General features: G+C 44.2%; 2 protein-coding genes across 2 annotated transcripts in view; one reads left to right on the top strand and one right to left on the bottom strand.

Moving 5' to 3' along the window:
* trak1a (trafficking protein, kinesin binding 1a) overlaps nucleotides 1-22677 on the bottom strand; it is a 346028-nt gene that overhangs the window by 110849 nt on the left and 212502 nt on the right. The gene's annotated exons all lie outside the window — the stretch shown is intronic.
* LOC146658705 (steryl-sulfatase-like) lies at nucleotides 1157-13448 on the top strand. Its single transcript, XM_085424158.1, has 7 exons — nucleotides 1157-1325; nucleotides 2306-2363; nucleotides 2507-3150; nucleotides 9721-9893; nucleotides 12724-12845; nucleotides 13114-13236; nucleotides 13426-13448. The coding sequence occupies exons 4-7, from the start codon at nucleotides 9739-9741 to the stop codon at nucleotides 13446-13448; spliced, it is 423 nt and encodes a 140-aa protein (XP_085280284.1). The 5' UTR covers nucleotides 1157-1325; nucleotides 2306-2363; nucleotides 2507-3150; nucleotides 9721-9738.

The following is a 22677-nucleotide window of genomic DNA, read 5'->3' as shown; positions in this document are numbered from 1 at the left end:
GCTGCACTTTGGTCAATGCCGGTCGTGTTTAACACCTCAAGACCAGCTCCCGATCATCAATCGCTCGTGAGGGTCTCACCACAGCCGCTCACACTGCTCACGCGCAAACACGTAAACGTCGGTGAAAAAGACGGCGCAGCACGGCTGTGCAGCGTGTGATCTGGACACAAGCGATGGAGGCACAACTTGTAGAACTTTGGAAAGCTCATCCGAGCCTTTTCGATGTGGCATCACAAAATTATCACGACCACAACAACCGTGAAAATAGTTGGATTTACATTGCTGCTCAATCACAGCTGCCTGATCAATGTTTTTCATTAGCAGTTTAGCAAAGTTGATGGTGGTGTGTCTGTGTGAGTGAAAGACAGAGAGGGAGAGCGAGCGACAGATTTTCTGTTATAACCTTAATTTTATGGACGCACAGGGTGAGCTCTCAGGTCGCATCAGAGCATCGGGCCGTATAGTGTGAGACCCTGCACCGTGACCTACCAACTTCTAACCCCTGTGAGTCAATCGTGCAGTTTGAGCAGGAGCTGAATCGCGCGACTGAAAAAAATCGCAGTGTCTGCCCAGCTTTAGGTGTACTGTCGTCCGAGACTTGCACCGCAGTGTCGGCGTTTGTTTCCCTGTTGGCCATGCTTCTTGTTGTGGTCATCTGTTGTCTTCCGGTATTTTCTCCGCAAGCGACCTTTCCTCGACCAATGAGATGAGCGGTAATCTGAATTGTCATACTCGAATTGTCATAAGTGTGCTGTCAGCTCATTGGTCACAAAGCAGGAGAGGGGCTGGGAATTATGTTTTCAAACAAAGCGTTAATTCCATTAAAAGTTATAGACTACTTTTGATTATCACTGTATTACGGGACAAAGTGCGTCCCTTATTAGCTCAATACGGGACGTGTACTTTTGTTTCTAAATACGGGACGATTCCGTTTTTTAAGGGACGGTTAGCAACCCTACATATCGGTCACATATTTGTCAGTAGTTTGTACTGTGAGCAGCAGTGTAACCCTGAGCTGAGCATCAAAGACAGGCGGTGCAGGCTTAGTCAAATATGATGGGCGAATTTTTAATTAAGTTTTCTCCATTGTTTTCCTTGGTCTGACTGTGGAGTTTGTTTTGAAATTCATGACAGGAAGTACTTCTATTTAGCTAAACGGAAGCTAAACGGAAAAACAGAGTAGCCCCCACTTCTTGCGTGATTCTGGCTTCACAGCAGGAGCTCAAACAACTTTGCAAGATTTGAGTAGCGCAGAAATTTGGGAGAAGCGTCCCACAGAGCGACAGTACAGCCTGCGCTCCGGATCACCGTCTGTCATTCAGCAGGTGAGTAACACTTCCGTCTGTCTGCAGGAGCAAGTGTGCTGAATACTCGAACTCTGTTCATTTATCTGCAGGTTAGAAGTAAAACTCAAAGGCAAAAGTTATTTGCTACTAAAACTCCTCTGTTAGAGGATGGAGACCAGTAACAACAACAACAACAATAAATAACAATAATACATTTATAGCAGTTTGGATAAAGCCACACATTAAAGATAAATGTTCCCGCATGCAGACACACAGTCCTGAACACTGACTGAGAAAAGGACGGTGCTCTGACAACAACAACCTGACGTGATGCGTGATGTAGTGTGATGTTGCGTGCTCGCCGTGTGGAAACTACAGTATGGAGAAGATGGGTGACAACATGCGCATGGAATAGAATAGAATAGACCTTTGTTGTCATTGAACATGTGCCAGCGAAATTGTAGAAATGCTTCACCAACGTGTTCTTACCCTGTTGATCTTTGCAGGTTACTTGGATAAGAAAAAACAATATTGATCATTTTTAGAATAAAGATTTCGATATTTCTAAGGCGTGGCAGATGTTTTTAAAACGATTGCATAATTGGCACTTAAGCTGTGAGCGCAGTGCCAAAACTCTCTGTCCTAAATCACTCGGTGCGCAGGGTGAGGAAGTGAGGTGTGAAGAGCGCACACAGCAAGCCACGTCTGGCTGAAGAATCTGTAACGAATACAAGTGAAATGTCCTATGAATGAATCCGTGTTAGTGCGTTAGATTAATCTCCATGTGATAATGTGCGACATAGTAACTGGAACTCTCTCATCTGATGGCAAATGATGTTAGGTCTGCTTTCACACACATTTAGCCTATAAAATCAAATGCATGTTATTTTAAGATAAGATACCTTTATTAATCCCACGGGTGGGAATTTTTGTTAATATTTAAATATTATATGTAAATGTCCTAATTACTTATTTAACTGCTTTGATCTAGTGGAATGTCTTCCTTCCTCCTTGTTTAGGATTTCTGTGACTGCAGTAAAATTCCCTCCATCCATCACTTACCCCACGAGACCTGAGGTAAAAATTAATTTATGATAATCACACAATTCTCACTAATTGAACTGAATGCCAATATGCATTTATAATGAACATTTACATGATCTGCACAACTTTGTTTATTATGTTGTTGTTTTCATGAATGACCGGAGGGTCTGTCCCAGTGAATCATGGGACAGCATTTTCTCCTCTCTATTAAGAAAATATGGCCCAGTGTATGCTGTTCCAACAGAGCTGATATAGGAAGCACCAAAGCTCCTTTCCTCAGTATTTGGGGAATTGGAGCATCTCTTATTATGGCGACTACACTACCTCTGGTCATCACTCTAATTTAGGAACATTTCTAATCAAAGTGGATCATTGGGACTCGTGGCGTTACTGTCACGGCTGGCGGGGTGAGCCGTGTGGTGTAGGAGGAAAAGGACCCAAAATGCAGGCAGTTGACTGGTGATGAGAGTGATGTTTTATTTACAGAAGTGGAGCAACTTGAACAGGCAGTGAGAAAAGACGAATGACTGAAAAAAACCTAGACTGGGGAAAACTTAATGACAAACCTAAGCGTGGAACGGGGAGCGGAGACTGCAGAGCGCCGTCTTTACACCAACAAACACAGACGATCCGACGATGAACAGAAGCCAACACACACTATAAATACACACTAGGTAATGAGGAGATGACACGCAGGGGTGGACACAGCTGACACTAATGGACATGATGAGAGGCAGACCTACAAAGTAAAACCGGAAACACACAGACTGTTTTACAACAAAACGCAGGGACCTGAACGGAGCACAGAGGGGAGACACAGGTAGGGATAATAAACACGACAACCAACCCAAAGAATTAATACCAAACACAAGATGAACCCAAAAAGAAACACAAAACGCTGGGTCAACGACCCAGGATCATGACAGTTACACTCCTTCCTGCATATACACTTCCACATCCACATTACATGTGAATTATAATCAAAATAACAGGTGGAAGATTAAAAACAAATGAACATACAAATATGAGTTTTAAACAGTTCTGTTAAACAAACCACTGATTCATTCGACCGAATCGACTGATTTTTGAAATAAGCTGCAGTTATAAGGTGCCAGTGTTTAGAGTTAATCAAGACCAGGACAAATTAAAGTTTAGTGGAACTAAGAGATCCAAATGACTGGAAACCATTAAATGTTTCATTTTTGCAACGTTTCAGATTAAATACATACGATTGGGAAAAGCTTTGATATGTGAGATTCAAATGCTTGTCAAAAGTAATACCAAGGTTTTTATCAGATGATTTGATATTGCTGATGTAAGGGCTCTCCTCAGAGAAGCTGCCAGACCCAAACAGTGTCAGTTTGAGACATCCAGTTAGTTAATGGCAGTGAAAGATTGCCTGAGGTAGCTGTTGAGGTTGTTTGTCTTACAGCTGTGTATCATCTGCAATGACAGAAGATGCTTTTGAAGCTGTTTAGTAGGATAGGATATGTAATGAAAATAGAATTGGTCCAAGGATGGAGCCCTGAGGGACTTCATTTAAATTTATACGTACATTTCAGAATTCGTATTATTACAAATATGTCTCTCGGTGAAGTCTGATGAGAACCATTTGAGAACGTTGTCACAGATACCAACACAGTTCATCAATCAGAATGGCATGATCAATGGTGTCACCTGCTGCAGGTCAAGTGGGAATGAAATCAAATATTTCCCAAGTGCATAAGAATGTCATTAGTAATTGTTAGTAATGCTGTTTTCAGTTTTGTCAATAATCAAAAGTGATTTCATACTTTCTACCTTCAGTGTTAGGCAGAGGCGGAGCCAGACATTTGAAACACCCGGGGCTTAGCCCTAAAGGGTATGCATTTTGTTTTCTTTCTTTTTTTTTTTGAGGGGGGGGGTTAGAAATGACTGAAAGATTAATAGGCTCTGTTTTGAGTTTTGTTCAAAAAAGAATGACTTCATATAGGGAAAAATATATATCACATATGCAGGACACCTTAAACTAGTTTTTTAATTAAGCAGCGAGGCAGAACAAAGTCAGGGCTGCATCAAGACACGAGGACTAAACCCCAAGTCAACCAGACCCAGAACTGATCCAGAACTAAAACAGGACTACAACAGTTCAAAATCAGGACTACTGAGGACTTAACCAAGACAGAACCAGAATCAGAACTAGATGATAGCAGCACTAAAAATCATCATAGACCTGCACTACACTTATTTTTTTTTAATTGTACCAAAGTCCACTATTTAGATTCAGAAAAGTTTATATAATTATTTAGCCTTGTTGTGCAAACAAGCCTGCAAAACTTAATAAATATATAACTTGAAAAATAACAAACCTAAAAAGAAACACGAGATACATGAGTACCTATAATACGATGATACTTTTGGTAAACAACCATTTGACTAACATGTGTGTCTCACCTGCTCTTGTTCCATCTCTGTTCTGTCCTCATTCCCCATCTCCCTCTCTGCTCCTCTCTCTCCCTCTCTGTTCCTCTCTCTCCCTCTCTGCTCCTCTCTCTCCCTCTCTGTTCCTCCCTCTCTGTTCCTCCCTCTCTGTTCCTCCCTCTCTGTTCCTCTCTCTCTGTTCCTCTCTGTTCCTCTCTCTCTGTTCCTCTCTGTTCCTCCCTCTCTGTTCCTCCCTCTCTGTTCCTCCCTCTCTGTTCCTCTCTCTCCCTCTCTGCTCCTCTCTCTCTCTCCCTCTCTGTTCCTCTCTCTCTCTTTGTGCTGACAATCATCAAATATACAGTTGAAACCAGATATTTACTCTTCAGATAAAAACACTTTTTTAATTGTAACATCAAATCAGACTAAATGTTTATTTTTTTTTAGATTGATAAATATAAAAACATATTCGTTAACTTTCTATCTGTATTTCTTAATTGCAAATGTATTCAAACTGAGCCACACTTATGGAGCTCCACAGTTCTGTTCCTGGTGTTTTGGTTGACATCTCTTTATTTTCCCATGTCAAAGAAACAGGCTCTGTGTTTTGCCTTATATGCATCCACAGCTGTGCCACCAATTTACTCACATGGACTCTACTAACCTATCAGAAGCTTCTGCAGCTCAGAATGGAATCGTCTGGAGTTTCTTATTATTTAACAATAAACTTAGTGTATATGGACTCCTACATTTGATCAAAGTGATAAAAATGGACAGCTCTGTCTCTTTATTCTGACATTTAACTAATTCAAAAGATATTTCAATATTTATCTAAAACAAAAAGTTTACTCTAAATTGATGTTGTACAGTAAAAATGTTTTAGGTTTTCTCCCTAAAGTGTATGTAAATATCTGGTTACAAATGTGAATATCCTGCTGTGTACTGAAGTTCCTCTTGTTTTGCATAGAAATATACCAAACAACACACAAAGCATAATATATAAAATACTACCTGAGTTTTTTCTTTGAAAGAAGCTCCTTATGTCCATTCTTGTATATCAGTGCATTACTGAAACCGATTTAGCCGTGGAGGGTAACGACTGAAAATATGAAATAAACACACATGTAAGCTAAGACTCTCTAAAGAAACAGCATTGTTGTTGTTCGGCTTTTCATTTCGCCATTTGTTGATTCACTTGAAGAGCGAGTAACGTAAAATGGGTCAAGTGATCAGTTTGATATCAATCTTTCGTGATGCACCGTCATATTTACATTATTTGTACGGTACGAATGATTTGCTTTGGTACCTGTGTTCCAGATCTACTGGCGTTTAGATCAACTGGCGTTGGTCGAACAGATGTGTGGCAGTCTTGCGTTTCAGGAGCTGCTACCGACAAACCAGCAAAAAAACGGCAAATGTGTCATCTGTGACACTTGTGAGGTTGTCTCAAACACACTCCGTCAGTCTTGATGCTGTTGAACAACAAAATGTATAAAAATGTGGCGAGTTTACCTGGTGATATCCTCATGCGCGACGCGATCACGAAAACAGCAAACAAGTAATACCACACCGATGTTGTTCACAGGACAGCAAGAGTAAACGATCGGGAGACTCTTGTCGTCGTTATCGTTCCCCTCGCACAGTTTGTTTCTCCGAATTCAGCGTTTTTGCTTCACAACTACAGCGTGCAGTTTACTTTGTGCACTAACATGGAGTCAAGTCAACCAGCGCCACCTCTGGCCAAGTGCCACAGCCTACAGCCAGATCAACTTGTGACACACATCTGCAGCACGTTTGAATTCGTTTCATGCACATTTGTACCTTTCAACCGTGTCTGTTTGTGCGTCATGCAAATAAACCTTTGAAATGAATGAAATGACACTAATATTTCATATATTCCTTATTGGCCTACATTTGTACAAAATTCCAAATTATATACACAAAGTCATAGAAATCACCACTCCAATTGGTCATCATGATTTTGATATTCTCTTTTTCCATAACAATGAAATATGCCTTGGACAAATATGACACATCAATATTTCATTAGTGTTGTCACATCACATCCTGTAAGCATCGTTTGTCTGTGTCCTTTCTCTGGAAATGATATTTCCAGCCAATATAGGCAATCCATCAACATGGCTGGAGAGTTGGTAGTTATATACAGTCTGTATAAGTGTGGTTAATCCAATGAAGATTTGTAAGGAGACGGCAGTTACTTTGAATTCACTGCAGTTACACAGTGATTAGTAATAAACAGCCAGTGAGAGTGAGTGGATTTAAGAAAGTCAGTGACTCAGGTGTGTCGCTTGGTTTGTCATCTGTTTGTGAGACTGGAGGAGACGTAGAAATCTTTTGTTTTAAATCTTAGTTAGGAAGGTTCCTGTTTGAAAACAAGCACTTTTTGTGAGAAATGCAAGAAGTACATCTGCAGAAAGCACACAGTTACATTCTGTCCATCATGTGGACAAAATAGAAAATGTTGAGCATTGAAAAACTGAGAACGTTGGGCAAGTTCAAAATACGTGTTTGTAAGAACGAAAAACCAAATTGTTCCTAAAATAGTTATGGAAAGTCTAACTGTTGTATGTCTGTGTTCTACATGTTTATCTAATGGAAAATAAAGTTGCTATTGTTTTATTGCAGTTTATTGCAGTTTCTTGACAATTCTGAGTGGATTTACACAGTACGGGTCAAAATGACCCGCAACAAAATCAATGTCACTTTTTTGTTTTTCAACTTAATACAAGGGTTAATTTCCAAAACTTCCATATGATCTTCAATTTGTAGCAGATCCAGTATCACACAGCAGCTGGAGCAGTTTCAAATGGAGGTCAGTCCACTACTACCATAGCCCACTACTAGATTAACTTGTGACACATCTGCACCTGCTGCTATGATCACATTGAGTAGAGGCTGAGTGGCTGCACTTACCCCTGGTACATCCAAATCTACCCACAAACATGTTGAAAGATGCAATGCCAGCAATGTGGATTGTCAACACTGAAAACAATCAGTAAGCAAAGACAACAGGGATCATTTGTTTCTGTTTATTTAGCATGCACAACATTTGTAGTCGCCTTCTGCACAGGGGAAGTCCACACACACTGTGTGGTACCACTTTCCACAGAAGGTGCATTCAATCTGCAAGACTGAATGAGATTGTCAGAGTCATTGTCTGACTGTTTATTACTAATCACTGTGTAACTGCTGTACATTCACAGTAACTGCCATCTCCTTACAAATGTTTATTAGATTAACCACACTTATACAAACTGTATATAACAACCAACTCTAACATGTTTGTTCGCAGAGAAAAGACACAGACAGACTACGCTAACGACATGTGATGTTACAACACTAGTGAAATATTAGTGTCATTTCATTCATTTCAAAGGTTTATTTGCATGACGCACAAACAGACACAATTGAAAGGTACAAATGTGCATGAAACGAATTCAAACGTGCTGCAGATGTGTGTCACAAGTTGATCTGGCTGTAGGCTGTGGCACTTGGCCAGAGGTGGCGCTGGTTGACTCGAGTCCATGTTAGGGCACAAAGTAAACTGCTCGCTTTAGTTGTGAAGCAAAAACGCTGAATTCGGAGAAACAAACCGTGCGTGGGGAACGATAACGACGACAAGAGTCTCCCGATCGTTTACTCTTGCTGTCCTGTGAACAACATCGGTGTGGTATTACTTGTTTGCTGTTTTCGCGATCGCGTCGCGCATGAGGATATCACCAGGTAAACTCGCCACATTTTTATACATTTTGTTGTTCAACAGCATCAAGACTGACGGAGTGTGTTTGAGATAACCTCACAAGTGTCACAGATGACACATTTGCCGTTTTTTTTTTTTTTTTTTTTTTTGCTGGTTTGTCGGTAGCAGCTCCTGAAACGCAAGACTGCCACACATCTGTTCGACCAACGCCAGTTGATCTAAACGCCAGTAGATCTGGAACACCTGCTCAAACTTCAGCTCTCCTCTGTCTGCCTGGCTGCGTTTCTCCAACAGCGCACTCGCAGGCAGCAGCTGCCCCGCCCCGCTTAGTGTCTGAGCTCGGATCATACCAATATTAGGGGGGATTTACGCACAGTTGTAAATTCCCACAGTGTGCACTATGTGCTTTGAATATTGTGTGTAGTTTTTCTTTTATACAGTTGTCAGCCAGGCATCTAACTATGAAAAAATTACACTCCAAAAGACCCCGGGCTTCTGACAAAACAACCCGGGCTTAAGCCCAGTAAGCCACCCCCCCGCTCCACCACTGGTGTTAGGAATGTTCATTTTACTCTTCACAGCCGTCACCACAGTGGCCGCAGTCTTGGAGTCTGACTGCTCATTACTGATTTTGTTACCTGTTCAAGATTAGGCTGTGGCTGCTTTAAGTGTGGGGACACAATTTCCACCATGGTTTCTAAGCACTGATCCAGACAGTTCAAGTTTCCCGTGTTTCTAAAATTAAGGGACTAAGCGTGTAAATGTAAAAAAGTAATAAAAATATAATGTAAAGCAGTAAAAGGAGTTAGTAGCTTCTCATATTTCCTCATTTTTCCGAGGTCGTCATTTAGGAACGTGGTGGGTAGCCGAAAACGTAATATGTTGACGATGTGTCACCTAGCGTAAAATGTTCCGCTTTGGGAGTGAGAACGTGTTGCTAATGCTGCCTGTAACAGTCTTCATTGTCAACCTTTCACTCGACTGTGTGCTGGAATCATAACCAGTTTGTATTATTCATGATTAAAAGCACTAGAAGAAGACACGAGTACAGTCCTTGGTTAATGACTTCACCACGGTTTGTGAAATGCTTGTGAAAATGTTACTGTAGCGTCAAAGCTATGGTCAACTATGGTCAGTTAAATTATATTCATTGGTAACTGACAGCGACTGACGGAGGCTTCAGAGTCATTGGTGGGAAACTCCAGAATACTACTGGCTGTAATACAGGTACCTGTCAGTGTACAATTACATGTGGTTAGATTTTTCTTCCAGTGTTTCTGTTCTGACAGCATGAAGTGCACGTGGCCACTTTCCTCTCTGTTGCTGCTGCTCTTAGAGGTGAACAGTGCTTCTCTGCAGGAGACCAACAGGCCTAATTTTGTCCTGATAATGGTGGATGACCTAGGAATTGGAGACCTCGGCTGTTATGGCAATAACTCACTGAGGTAAGAACATGTTGCTTCTCACTGACGCTGGTGAAGCTTAAGTGTAATTTGGCTACTGGTTCTTAGAGACGTGATTGGCAGAAATGGGGGGAACTTGTAATTCTTCAAGCTGCTACTCCCAGAACTCTTTCATTTGACCTCCTGTTATTGTAGGCCGTTTTGTTCCCATACTGGAGTGAATATCTTTGATTGTGGCTCTGTTGATTGTTCACTGTTCAACTGTTCACAGTTGTCTGGGGGGGGGGGGTTAGACTACTGAATCTGTAGATAAACAGGACAGCAGGCTGCAGAGAGGGTAGAAGAGCACAACATGTTCCTGTGATATTTTGGATATACACTACAGGAAGCCCAGTAGAAGAGAGAGGACTCATAAAAGACTGGCAAATACACTCAACAAAAATATAAACGCAACACCTTTGTTACTGCTCCCATTCCCCATGGGATGGACGTAGAGACCTAAAATTCATTCCAGATACACAATATAACCATCCCTCCCAAACAGTGGTCACAAATCAGTCCAAATGTGTGGTAGTGGGCACATCTGCTATATTGAGATAATCCATCCCACCTCACAGGTGTGCCACATCAGGATGCTGATCTGACATCATGAGTAGTGCACAGGTGTACCTCAGACTGCCCACAACAAAAGGCCACCCTGGAATGTGCAGTTTTTGCGCTATTGGGGGTCTGGGGACCCAGAACCGGTCAGTATCTGGTGTGACCACCATTTGCCTCATGCAGTGCAACACATCGTCGCATGGAGTCTATCAGATTGTCAATTGTGGCCTGTGGAATGTTGGTCCACTCCACTTCAATGGCTGTGCGAGGTTGTTGGATATTCGTGGGAACTGGTACACGCTGTCGTATACGCCGGTCAAGCACATCCCGAACATGCTCAATGGGTGACATGTCCGGTGAGTATGCTGGCCATGCAAGAACTGGGACATTCTCAGCTGCCATCTGCCCTGAACAATGTGAACCATGATTCATCTGTGAAGCGCACACCTCTCCAACGTGCCAGACGCCATCGAATGTGAGCATTTGCCCACACAAGTCTGTTACGGCGACGAGCTGGAGTCAGGTCAAGACCCCGATGAGGACAACTGGCATGCAGTTGAGCGTCCCTGAGACGGTTTCTGACAGTTTGTGCAGAAATTGTTTGGTTGTGCAAACCAATTGTTCCAGCAGCTGTCTGGGTGGCTGGTCTCAGACGATCTTGGAGGTGAACCTGCTGGATGTGGAGGTCCTGGGCTGGTGTGGTTACACGAGGTCTGCGGTTGTGAGGCCGGTTGGATGTGCTGCCATATTCTCTGAAACGCCTGTGGAGACGGCTTATGGTTGAGAAATGAACATTCAATGCACGGGCGACAGATCTGGTTGACATTCCTGCAGTCAGCATGCCAATTGCACGCTCCCTCATTGCTTGTGGCATCTGTGGCATTTTGCTGTGAGACAAAACTGCACATTCCAGGGTGGCCTTTTGTTGTGGGCAGTCTGAGGTACACCTGTGTACTACTCATGATGTCAGATCAGCATCCTGATGTGGCACACCTGTGAGGTGGGATGGATTATCTCAATATAGCAGATGTGCCCACTACCACACATTTGGACTGATTTGTGACCACTGTTTGGGAGGGATGGTTATATTGTGTATCTGGAATGAATTCTAGGTCTCTACGTCCATCCCATGGGGAATGGGAGCAGTAACAAAGGTGTTGCGTTTATATTTTTGTTGAGTGTATAACCAGAAACTAACTAATTCAAAGAATATTCAAAAACACTGGACCCACAGACCCAGGACCATGACAGGAGATAGCCTCTCCCAGAAACTGTGCCAGTGGAAATATTATCATTTGGGATTACTTCACTGTATTGGATACTGTGCAAACAACATAAATTCAGCATTTATTGCTTTATTTAATGCTACATTTAGCATTTATTATACTAAAGTGACGCTACCCAAGAATATCCGCTAATATGAAGCCTATGTGAGCTAAGTACAAAAATCAAGGGAACTTTTTTAAAAGATATTTTTAGATCAATCTCAAACTACCTCTGACTCAATGTACTGCTCTAAAATTCTCCTTTGACTTAATTGGGGCCGACTAATTGAGAATAAAGATTTCTTTGTCTGTTCATTTGTTTCTTGTCCTGTTTCCTGTTGTGGCCTCTGTGTGAAGAGCCTTTCGTCGAGCTTGGTTTTACTCAAGGTCTCTTCCTGTCGAGTTCTGCCCATTGGGGAGTTTTGGCTTGTAGGGGCAATATTATTATAGATGACTGCTGTCGAGCAGTTATTATTGCATCCAAGTGCAATAATAAAAATACATACATACCATTTTATATTTGTTGAATGAGATTTTATTCCTGTGCTCTTGTTTCCATGCAGTAAGTTTTATTTGTCGAGGTTCTCTTTCTGATATTTCTTTCTCTATCTCGCTACAGTAAAGGTGAGTGGAATTTTAATAGAGCTTTAATTCTGCAAAGACGTCGGTGCTTTCAAATATTTACGTTCATCTCCAGTGTTTTTGAGTAGATTCAGAATGATCACAGCAGCGTGTCCCGGTTAGTTTTGTTTACTGATTTTTATCTAAGTCATAGTTTTTCTTTGATAAGACCTTTTTTATGAAACAGGGACACTGATTTTGTAAAATAACAGTAAAGTGGTGATTTGTGATTGATTGGAAAATTTGGGCATTAAGAACTGAGTAAGAGATTCTTGGGCAACAGCTGGAGATAAGTTGCTTTAACTTTATTTCAGGCATTGACAAGTCTGACATATTCTGCTTTGATGAGAAACCTGTTCTGTAATTGCTGATGATGTGATTTGCAGGACCCCCAATATTGACCAGCTGGCAAAGGAAGGGGTGAAGCTGACCCACCACATTGCTGCAGCCAGCCTCTGCACTCCCAGCAGGGCAGCGTTTCTCACCGGACGATACCCAGTGCGATCAGGCCAGTTAAAAGCTGCACACAGAAACAAGCTTCCCTGACAGGAGCAGTGCTCAATGTTGGCCTGGTGGAGAAGTTTCCAGAATACAGGAGCGTTAAACACAGCCACCTTTAACAGAGGCCATTCATTTAGTGAATTATTTAAGATCGCTTTGAGCCCAATTACAATAAAACTGTCTATAAAACTCTTTATGCACATTGTTGTGAATTGAGTCATTTTTTTTATGCATGCTAAAGTCACACGTTTGTTTTTGTTTTTCTTTCTTTCCAGGTATCGCTGGTTATAGCAGACCAGGTGTCTTTTTATTTAATGCAGCATCTGGAGGTCTCCCCAGCCAGGAGATTACATTTGCCAAGGTTGTCAAACAACAAGGCTACGAGACTGCTCTCATAGGTATGATGCATGAATCTTATGTGTCTTATTAGCAAAAACAACAAAAAGCTTGTCATTTCAGACCCTTACACATCTGTTAGGAATGAATATGAATATGTGGAAACGCTGAAAAAGCATTATGTCACCAAGAAACATGTTTAGAAGCTGACATTATAAGTGCTGTACTTTGGTGTGATTTGTCTGATGTAGAGTCTAAGCTGGTGACTCTGTGAACTTACCAGTGCAGTTGTTTTAGACACAGCGTGAAAGAAATGAGCAACGTATACCGTGGATAGCCATTTCATTGGCAGACTCCCAGTGTCATTGGGAGTCTAACCATTGGTACACTGGTCACACTGCAGTGCAGTCCTGGTTACCTTCGACTTAGTGATTTGGAAGAAGGTTTCTAACATCTGCAGTTTAGATTGTGTTGCTGATATGACTTAATGATAACAATTATGTTGCTGTATTTGTAGACAGGTCTTAGTACAGAGACTTGATTTTTCCATCCTTCCCTGTGAATCAGATTTTTGTGTATTATTAGTTTAAATTCTGTTTGTGTGTATAGAGCTTGAGATCGTGACAGTGTAACCGGTTTCTGCTTCATCCCGCTGCAACAGTTCGGCCCAAACAGACTCCTCAACTCTACGTTGTGTAGTGTTTTTAAAAAGACAAGGAGTCTCTGATCGATCGTTGCCACTTTATTTCCTGAATGGAAACAACGGTGTATTATCAGTGCACAGGCTCGCCATACACCACTCCGCACAGCACACTACGGCAGAACATCTCATTAGCATTCCGCTTTAGCATACAGTTTCACACATTAATAAACAAATGAAAAGTACATAAAACTGATGTTAGACATGTGTCCACTAAGCACTTATTACACTCGGTGCTCGTCAGCTAATCAAACATGTTTTATGTGTCTGTACTACTTAGCTATATTGTGTGCGGAACAATACAACTCACCTCTCGTATGGCTACGGCAGACTGGCAGCGATTACTGCAGCCAGCCTCACCTAACCAGCCACACCGAGAGGGGGGGGGGCGCTGTTTCCCCATTACACTGACATTTGTGGCAAGTGGAATAATACCACATAAACACTGTTACATTCCCCCCTGCTGAATTCCACTTGCACACTCAAATAAACAAACACCACAAACAAAAAAACACCCTTAAAAAAAAATCAGGTACACCACAGTCACCATAACACAAACAGAGGACAAAAACCCAATAATCCTCAAAAAAAAAGAACAAGATAAAAAAAAAAAAAATCCAATAGCTAATCCACAGCTATCAGCATGTGATAAATCTGTTCAGTAATACCAGGTCGTACAGTCACAAAGAAAATTCAGTCAGAGGACTATCCCCAAAGGAAGTAGAAGAAGAAGTTGGCCAAACCCCTTCCAAAAAAGAACAAAATATGCCAGTTACATATTTCATCACATCATAACTGTACGCCACTCCGACACAGAAAAATCAACGACAAATAATCAGTTTCAATTCTAAAGATCAAAGTCCCACTTCAACAACAATAGAATCAACTCACAGTTATCAACAATATTTAAACTTTAACAGGTCTCTGATGCATCATTTCAATCAACCTGGAAACAGGCTTAAGTAACCGTCCCACTCTCGATCTAGCACGGGTCCCCACCATCCTGCTAACATCAATCGGGTCTGCGTTGGGTGGAACAACTGTGGTTGAGACATGACCCTCAATCGTAGCTTCATTGTCCTGGTCACTGTCAGTAATGGCTGCCAACTCCGAAACAGAGGAGGCTACAACTGGGGCCACAGACATAAGCAGGTCAGAATGTTGACCACCAGAGGTGGCATCTACCTGCTCCTCAGTGTCAACAGGGGGAACACTGGTACAGGCAAGCTCTCGATCCACCATGCTGCCTTCTGGTTGAGTAACCCCTGTCATCAGCGAGTCGCTGGACACTGCAGACGGTAAGTCAGACACCCAAGCTCTTGTCCTGTATTCAGCCGTGCCCACTGATGAGTTGCAGACAGGTTCTCCGTCGCATCCAACCATCAGCAAGCCAGACTCAGAAAGCTCATCTCCATCATCCTGAACTGAAACACCACTGAGAGGGAGGAAGTTCACTGGCATTATCAGGTTGCGATGCATAACTTTCACTTGCCCTGTGGAATCATCCATCAGCTTAAAGGTGTGACTCTCATCATTTTTGTCAAACTGTATAGACAACTTGCTGATCGCTGGGAGAGTGTTTTCTTTTGCCACGTCCCTTTTTGTTGGCCAAAAGGACGCGATCACCTATCGCTACTGGGGCTCCCCGCACTTTCCGGTTGTAGAGGTCCGTGTGACGCTTCAAATTTTTGCGAGCCACCTCCTGCGCCAAATCCATGGCCTCTTTGAGGTCCCTCCTCAATGTCTGGACATATCGATCATAGTTCATGATGTCTTGGTGCTCAATAACAGAGCCAAAGATCACATCAATCGGCAGTCTTGGCACTCTGCCAAACATCAGCAGAAATGGCGCATAGCCAGTTGTCTCATGGACTGTGCAGTTATAGGCAAATGTGAGAGCTTTCAGTGCCTCAGGCCACCTTTTCTTGGCTCTTGGGGGTAATGCACGAATCATGTTGCCCAAGATACGGTTCATCCTCTCGCAGGAGCTGTTTCCCATCGGATGGTATGGGGTCGTGTGAGACTTCTGGACACCTGCCACATTCAATAGCTCGGCAATGAGCACACTCTCAAAATTAGCTCCTTGATCCGAGTGAAGGCGTTTCGGAAAGCCGTAGATGCAGAAGTAGTTATGCCAGAGTTGGTGTGCCACCGCCTTAGCAGACTGATTGGGGCATAGAAAGGCCTGAGCCATCTTAGTAAAGTGGTCTGTGACCACAAGCACATCCACTGATTTGTTCGCCGAATCCTCCGCAGACCAAAAATCTATGCAGACCATTTCAAGAGGCTCTGATGTTCTGATATTCTCCAAAGGTGCTCTCGCCTCTGGCTCAGGCGACTTGCTAACAACACACCTTCTGCAGCACCGTACATACTCTGACACATGCTTGGCCATACCAGGCCAGTAGAATCTATGCCTGGCCAGATAAAGTGTTCTTTGTTGTCCCTGGTGACCGGCTTCATCATGGACGCCTTTCAGTACAGCGAGCCGCAAGGTTGGCGGAACAACATACAGATAAGTCTTTGTCTTTGAGACGGGATTCTTGGAGACTCGATACAGCACACCATCCCTCACAGTTAACTTGTCCCAAGCCCTTAGAAATCTCTTCGTATCAACCGGTTCACTTGCCCACTCCCTCCTCGAGGGTCTCCGTCCCCTTTCCACATAGGAGATCACTCTGCACAGCACATCATCACGCCGCTGGTGTCCCACTAGGTCATCACGCGAGAAGGGTTCAGAATCAGACTGGTTTGGCGTAAGCACAGTCTGAGAGCATTGGGGCAGAAGGAGAGCATGTGGCCACACCCTGGACTCATGTTCACTATGGGCCTGGAAGACAGCTCCCACCTCAGAAGATGTCAGCATTCCTGTCTGTGCAACAGCCGTGCACTGCGAAACAACAGGCTGGTCATTGCTTGAGGCCTTATCAGCTGAGTGAACAGTCCATCTGAAGGCCTCCTGAACCCCACCAGTGGCGACTGCCTCTGCTTCTGCCAGAAGTTCCTTATATGGAACTCTTATCAAACGGTGTGAGGCCCTGGGGTGCACGAAGGGCTCCCTGCTCAGCGCGTCAGCAACCACATTTTTAGGACCAGGAATGTACTTTATGTCAAACTGGAAAGGCGCTAGCTTTGCGATCCACCTCTGCTCACATGCATCCAGTCTTGGCTTAGAAAGTATGTAAGTGAGAGGGTTATTATCCGTCCATACGGTAAACTGATGACCCCTCAACCAGTGATGGAACTTGTCGCACACCGCCCACTTCAATGCAAAGAACTCCAGCCTATGCGCTGGGTACTTGGACTGTGCATGATTGAGTGTCTTACTGGCAAAGGCGATCGGTCTTGATGTAGAAGCCCCAGAAGGAACTTGCGACAACACGGCACCAAGGCCACTGCTGGAGGCATCAACAGAGAGCAAAAAGGGCTCCTCAAAATTAGGATGGGCCAGGAGCACTCGATCCAACAAGGCCTGCTTCAGCTCATTGAAAGCTGCCCTGCATTCATCCGTCCAGTCCTCCTCACACAGCTTTGTACGCACCAGCCAGTGCTTTCGCCGTGAACCACGAGGGCCTTTATCCCCAGATGTCAGCCAAAACAGAGGTTTTGCGATGGATGAGCAGTTCTCAATAAATTGTTGGTAGAACATTACCATCCCCAAAAATGAGCGGACCTTCTGTTGGGATGGGACACTCGAACCCTCTTCCATAAGGTCTGCCTCTGCAAGGGATGTAATGGATGCTATTTTGTCAGGGTCTGACTGTATCCCATCAGCATTTACAATGTGCCCCAGGAATTTCACAGACTGTCTCAGAAAATGGCACTTCTTTGGAGCCAACTTAAGGTTGTGAACCTGGAGTCTCTGGAACACCATATGCAAGCGCTCCAGTGCTAATTCTTCTGTCGGGGCAAAAACCAGAACATCGTCAAGATAACACAGCACACTGAGGAAGTTCTGATCCCCAAAAATGCCTAGCATCATCCTCATGAAGGTGGCCAGACTGTTGCACAGTCCTTGTGGCATATGATTATATTCGTACAACCCAAGAGACGTAAATGCCGTGTACTTACGGTCCTCCTCATGCACCTCCACATTATACTAACCCGAAGTAAAGTCCATTGTGGAGAACAATCCGTTCCCTCCCAAAGCAGCCAGTGCGTCAGCCGGATGCGGGAGTGGGTGAGCATCTTTGACAGTTCTAGCATTAAGCCAGCGAAAGTCGTTACAGATTCTCAACTCACCGGACTTCTTCCAAACTAAGACCAGGGGTGATGCAAACTCACTGCAAGACTTCCGAATTATTTCCCGTTCCTCCATGTCATTCAAAGCCTGTCTGAGTTTTTCATAATGAGTCGGCGGCACACGTCGGCATGGCAACCAGAATGGCTTGTCGTCCACAACTCGAATTCGATGTAGGCAGCCTTGCCACAATCCAGCTTGTCTCTCGAGAAGATAGACTCAAACTGGGCTATGAGGCCAACCAGTTTTTCTTTGCCAGTTGGCGAAACTGCACATGAATCAATGTCGATATCAGACAGCCCCAGATTTTGCAGCACTGCATGTAGGGGGCTACAACCACTTGTCACCTCCTGTGAGGGTGAAACATCTGGCAAAGTGGAAACATCAGTGACTAGACTCTGCTCATCATGGCACCAAGCTGAGCCAGTAGACCGTTGCATGTTCTGTTGCAAGTAGGAGCCAGTGGGGCTGAAGTTCTCCACTGCTGCACAGGGGGACACGTCAGCCAACTTCATGTTCCGTTTCAGTGTTATCGGCTTGTCAAAGGGGTTCAGCACTTTCACAGGGAGCCACCCATCACTGTTTAGATGCGCTACAGTTCTCCCAACCATAACTGACCTCGGTCCAGACCTTGACCCAGTGGGCTCTACAACGACAGCACTGCCCACTTCCCCATTATTCATTAGCTGCAGCCTGCCCCAAACAAGGTGTTCTGTCAAGGGCTCTAATGTTACAGCTCTCTTTAGCTTGACAGTTCCGATCTTATCACCAACATGCCCTGGGGCCACCACTCCTGACATTGAACTCAGCAGATTTTTATTAAGCTGTTCTTCCGCACTCAGTCTTGCTGCATTCCTCTCCTAAATGTCCCTCTTCCCTCAGGCGATTACCCAGATACCTCATTAGGTTACTGCCCAAAATGAGGTCCTCACTCTGCCCTGCAATCACCAACATTGGCACAACAACTTTACAGCCATATATCTCCACTGTAAAGTCACACACACCTGATGGAACTGTCCTCGAACCACCACAGCCAATCAGGACGACATCCGTGGGTTGCAAGGTGGGGGTCTGCAGCACTGCATGATGTAATAGTTGGGGCATCATATTGGTGCTGAGGGTGCAGGCCATAGAGCCACTGTCAAGCATGGCTTTAACAGACACTTTGCCACCCAGGGTCACATTTTCATAGAACAGCTCATCATGCTGTTTTAGTCTGTGTGTGTTCTGAAGAACGGGTCTCCGGCCTAGCTGGCGCTCCTCACAAACAGTGTGTAATACAGATTCTAAATCATCAAAATCATCCTCTTTGGGGGCGATTTCAGGCCTAACACTTGCCCCCTCCACATGTAGGCCATCTAGTTTCCCAGCTGCTGGGTGGCTGATTCAGGCCCCCTCACTCTGACAGACACTGCCCTGGGGCATTGAGCCCGTGTGTGGTCGCCAGCATGGCAGATGAAACATAGCTGATGGGCTCTACAGTGGTGATACGTAGAGTGTTCAGTGTCACCACAAATCACGCAAGGAACAATTTTGTGTGTTTGGTTTCGGGGAACCCTTACATCATCCTTAACAGGCAGCTTTGCTTGTCGAGGCTGTCCCTCCAGGACTTTCTCTAACAGGGCTATCACATGATCAAGACGATCAGTAGGTGGTTTTGCATGAAGGTCGGTAAGTGATGCTGAGGTAGAGGTTGGTGATGGTGTAATACACTTACTGTTGCCTGTCGCCTGCTGCACATTAGGACTCACCTCCTGTTGCTGAAAACTTAAGGCACTGACTGCACTAAACTGAGGGGTGCACTTCCGGTCCTTGCCATGCTCCAGCAATTTCTCGTGCACATCAGCAACCGTCCACTGCTGCAGGGGCTTGCACTTGAAAATAAGAGACAGTTCTGAGTCTGGACAGTGGCGGATAAACATAGCAGTCAGGTCTTTCGTCAGATATGCAAAGGACTTATTTTGTCTCTTCAGACAGTCTTCAGTCACCTCCATGGCTCTGTTCAACCTGAGCCAGTAATCAAACGGTGTTTCACCTGAGTTGGGTAGTGTTGCATAAAAATCAGCTAAAGGCATGCTTGAACAGGCAGTGTCACTGAAGTGCTGCTTTAAGATCTCAAAAATGGGCTCTGGGCCCCTCTCAAGACACACCGATGGCTTACTATGTATGCCCACCTTGACTATTTCTTGTGCCCTCCCCAGCAGTTTACTTAGCACATCATCAGCTTGTTCAGCAACTGGTACCCCTCTTCTCTTAAAAAAAGTCATCATCATTTCCTCCCATTTCTGAACACTGCATGTATCACAGCCATCCCCTCTAAAACACACAGGTTCTTTAACATCAGACTTTACAATCACATTCAATAGTGAGGGTTCAGATAACACATTATTGGCAGACCCAACAACACTGTTTCCCACTCCAGAGCCCAACCGAGATTCAAGACAAGAGGCAATGCTTTCCCCAATAGAAAACCCAATTTGCGTTGCAATCTCTGCATAAAGGTTCTCTTTTGTGGGACTGGTTTCTGATCTAGTATTTTGTAGATCATCACAGTTCCCAACAATAGGGTTTTCATTTAACTCAGCAAGGACAGGCTTAGGTGTGGAGGAAACTGGGGCTGTCAGCAACCTTGATCTGCCTCTGCCAAATGAATGCAGAGGGGTAAAACCAACTGCCCCCCTTCCCCTGCCAAAACTGGGAAAATCTGCCATGGCTCAGCAATATGTCCCTCCCTTTTTTTTTTTTTTTTTTTTTTTTTTTTTTAACTCTCCAAAAAAAAGAAAGCACAGAGCCCCGCCCCAATGTCTCTAAAGAACGCAGAAAATGGCGGGACTAAGAAAAGCCAGTCTCCCGCGACTTTTCCACCTTCCAGGAAGTAGACGGCCCCCGTTGCGGTCGCAGGATAGCAGGAGCTGGGGTCACGGCACCAGTGTAACCGGTTTCTGCTTCATCCCGCTGCAACAGTTCGGCCCAAACAGACTCCTCGACTCTGCGTTGTGAAGTGTTTTTAAAAAGACAAGGAGTCTCTGGTCGATCATTGCCACTTTATTTCCTGAATGGAAACAACGGTGTATTATCAGTGCACAGGCTCGCCACACACCACTCCGCACAGCACACTCTCGTATGGCTACGGCAGACTGGCAGCGATTACTGCAGCAATATTACAATTTCTAATATACAATAAAATAACAGCAACAACAAATGATGTACCTGAATGGAAACAACGGTGTATTATCAGTGCACAGGCTCGCCATACACCACTCCGCACAGCACACTACGGCAGAACATCTCATTAGCATTCCGCTTTAGCATACAGTTTCACACATTAATAAACAAATGAAAAGTACATAAAACTGATGTTAGACATGTGTCCACTAAGCACTTATTACACTCGGTGCTCGTCAGCTAATCAAACATGTTTTATGTGTCTGTACTACTTAGCTATATTGTGTGCGGAACAATACAACTCACCTCTCGTATGGCTATGGCAGACTGGCAGCGATTACTGCAGCCAGCCTCACCTAACCAGCCACACCGAGAGGGGGGGGGGCGCTGTTTCCCCATTACACTGACATTTGTGGTAAGTGGAATAATACCACATAAACACTGTTACAACAGCACAGTGCATTTACAGGTACAAGCCAGTGCATTTTTTTATTCCCTCTGGTGTAAAGTCTCTGCCAAATCAAACATGTCAATCATTAAGAGTAAGATTTCCACACTGTGGGGGGCCCAGGTTAATGATAACTGCCTTTGGTGCTGTTGGCCAACAGTGTGCTGATGGAAGGAGACCAAGTGGAAGGGAAGCAAAGCCAGGAGCACGGCAGCTTGATTCACACTTTCTACATGGAATATAATAATAATAATAATGGATTGGATTTATATAACGCTTTTTCAAGGCACCCAAAGCGCTTTACAATGCCACTATTCATTCACTCTCACATTCATACACTGGTGGAGGCAGCTACAGTTGTAGCCACAGCTGCCCTGGGGGAGACTGACAGAAGCGAGGCTGCCATATGGCGCCATCGGCCCCTCTGGCCAACACCAGTAGGCAGTAGGTGAAGCGTGTTGCCCAAGGACACAAGAGGACAGAGAGCCTGGGGATCGAACCGGCTACCTTCCGGTTACAGATGCGCTTCCCAACCCCCTGAGCCACGGTGAAAGAAAGAGTCGTGGTAATCTTTACTTTTATGTGAATAGTGTTTTGCAGGTGAAGAGAGGGTCAGACAAGATCATGAGTCTGAAGCTGGAAATCAAAGGATGACGTTGAATGTTGCCAGCGTGGTAACTGAAGCAGAATTTAATGGACATGTGTGGCGTCTTCTTTTTGAGGTCTTTACCTTACAATATAAAGCACCTTGAAGCAACTGTTGTGATTTGGTGCTATATAAATAAAACTGAATTGAATTGAAGGAGAGAAATGCAGAAGGACCCCAACCCAAAATGGCGCCGGTGAGGTCGGCTGCCGTGCTGGATGCTCTGCCCTAACTTCTCCACTTTTTGCAGTTTTTCGTCACTTTTTGCTATATCTGTGATAATCTTGCATGGGCATCATGCAAA

This window comes from Rhamphochromis longiceps, linkage group LG11 (genome assembly GCF_057381845.1).
Source record: "Rhamphochromis longiceps isolate RC_006_pf linkage group LG11, R_longiceps_female_GT1.1, whole genome shotgun sequence".
Lineage (NCBI taxonomy): Eukaryota > Metazoa > Chordata > Actinopteri > Cichliformes > Cichlidae > Rhamphochromis > Rhamphochromis longiceps.
This window is presented reverse-complemented; position numbering and strand designations above follow the sequence as displayed.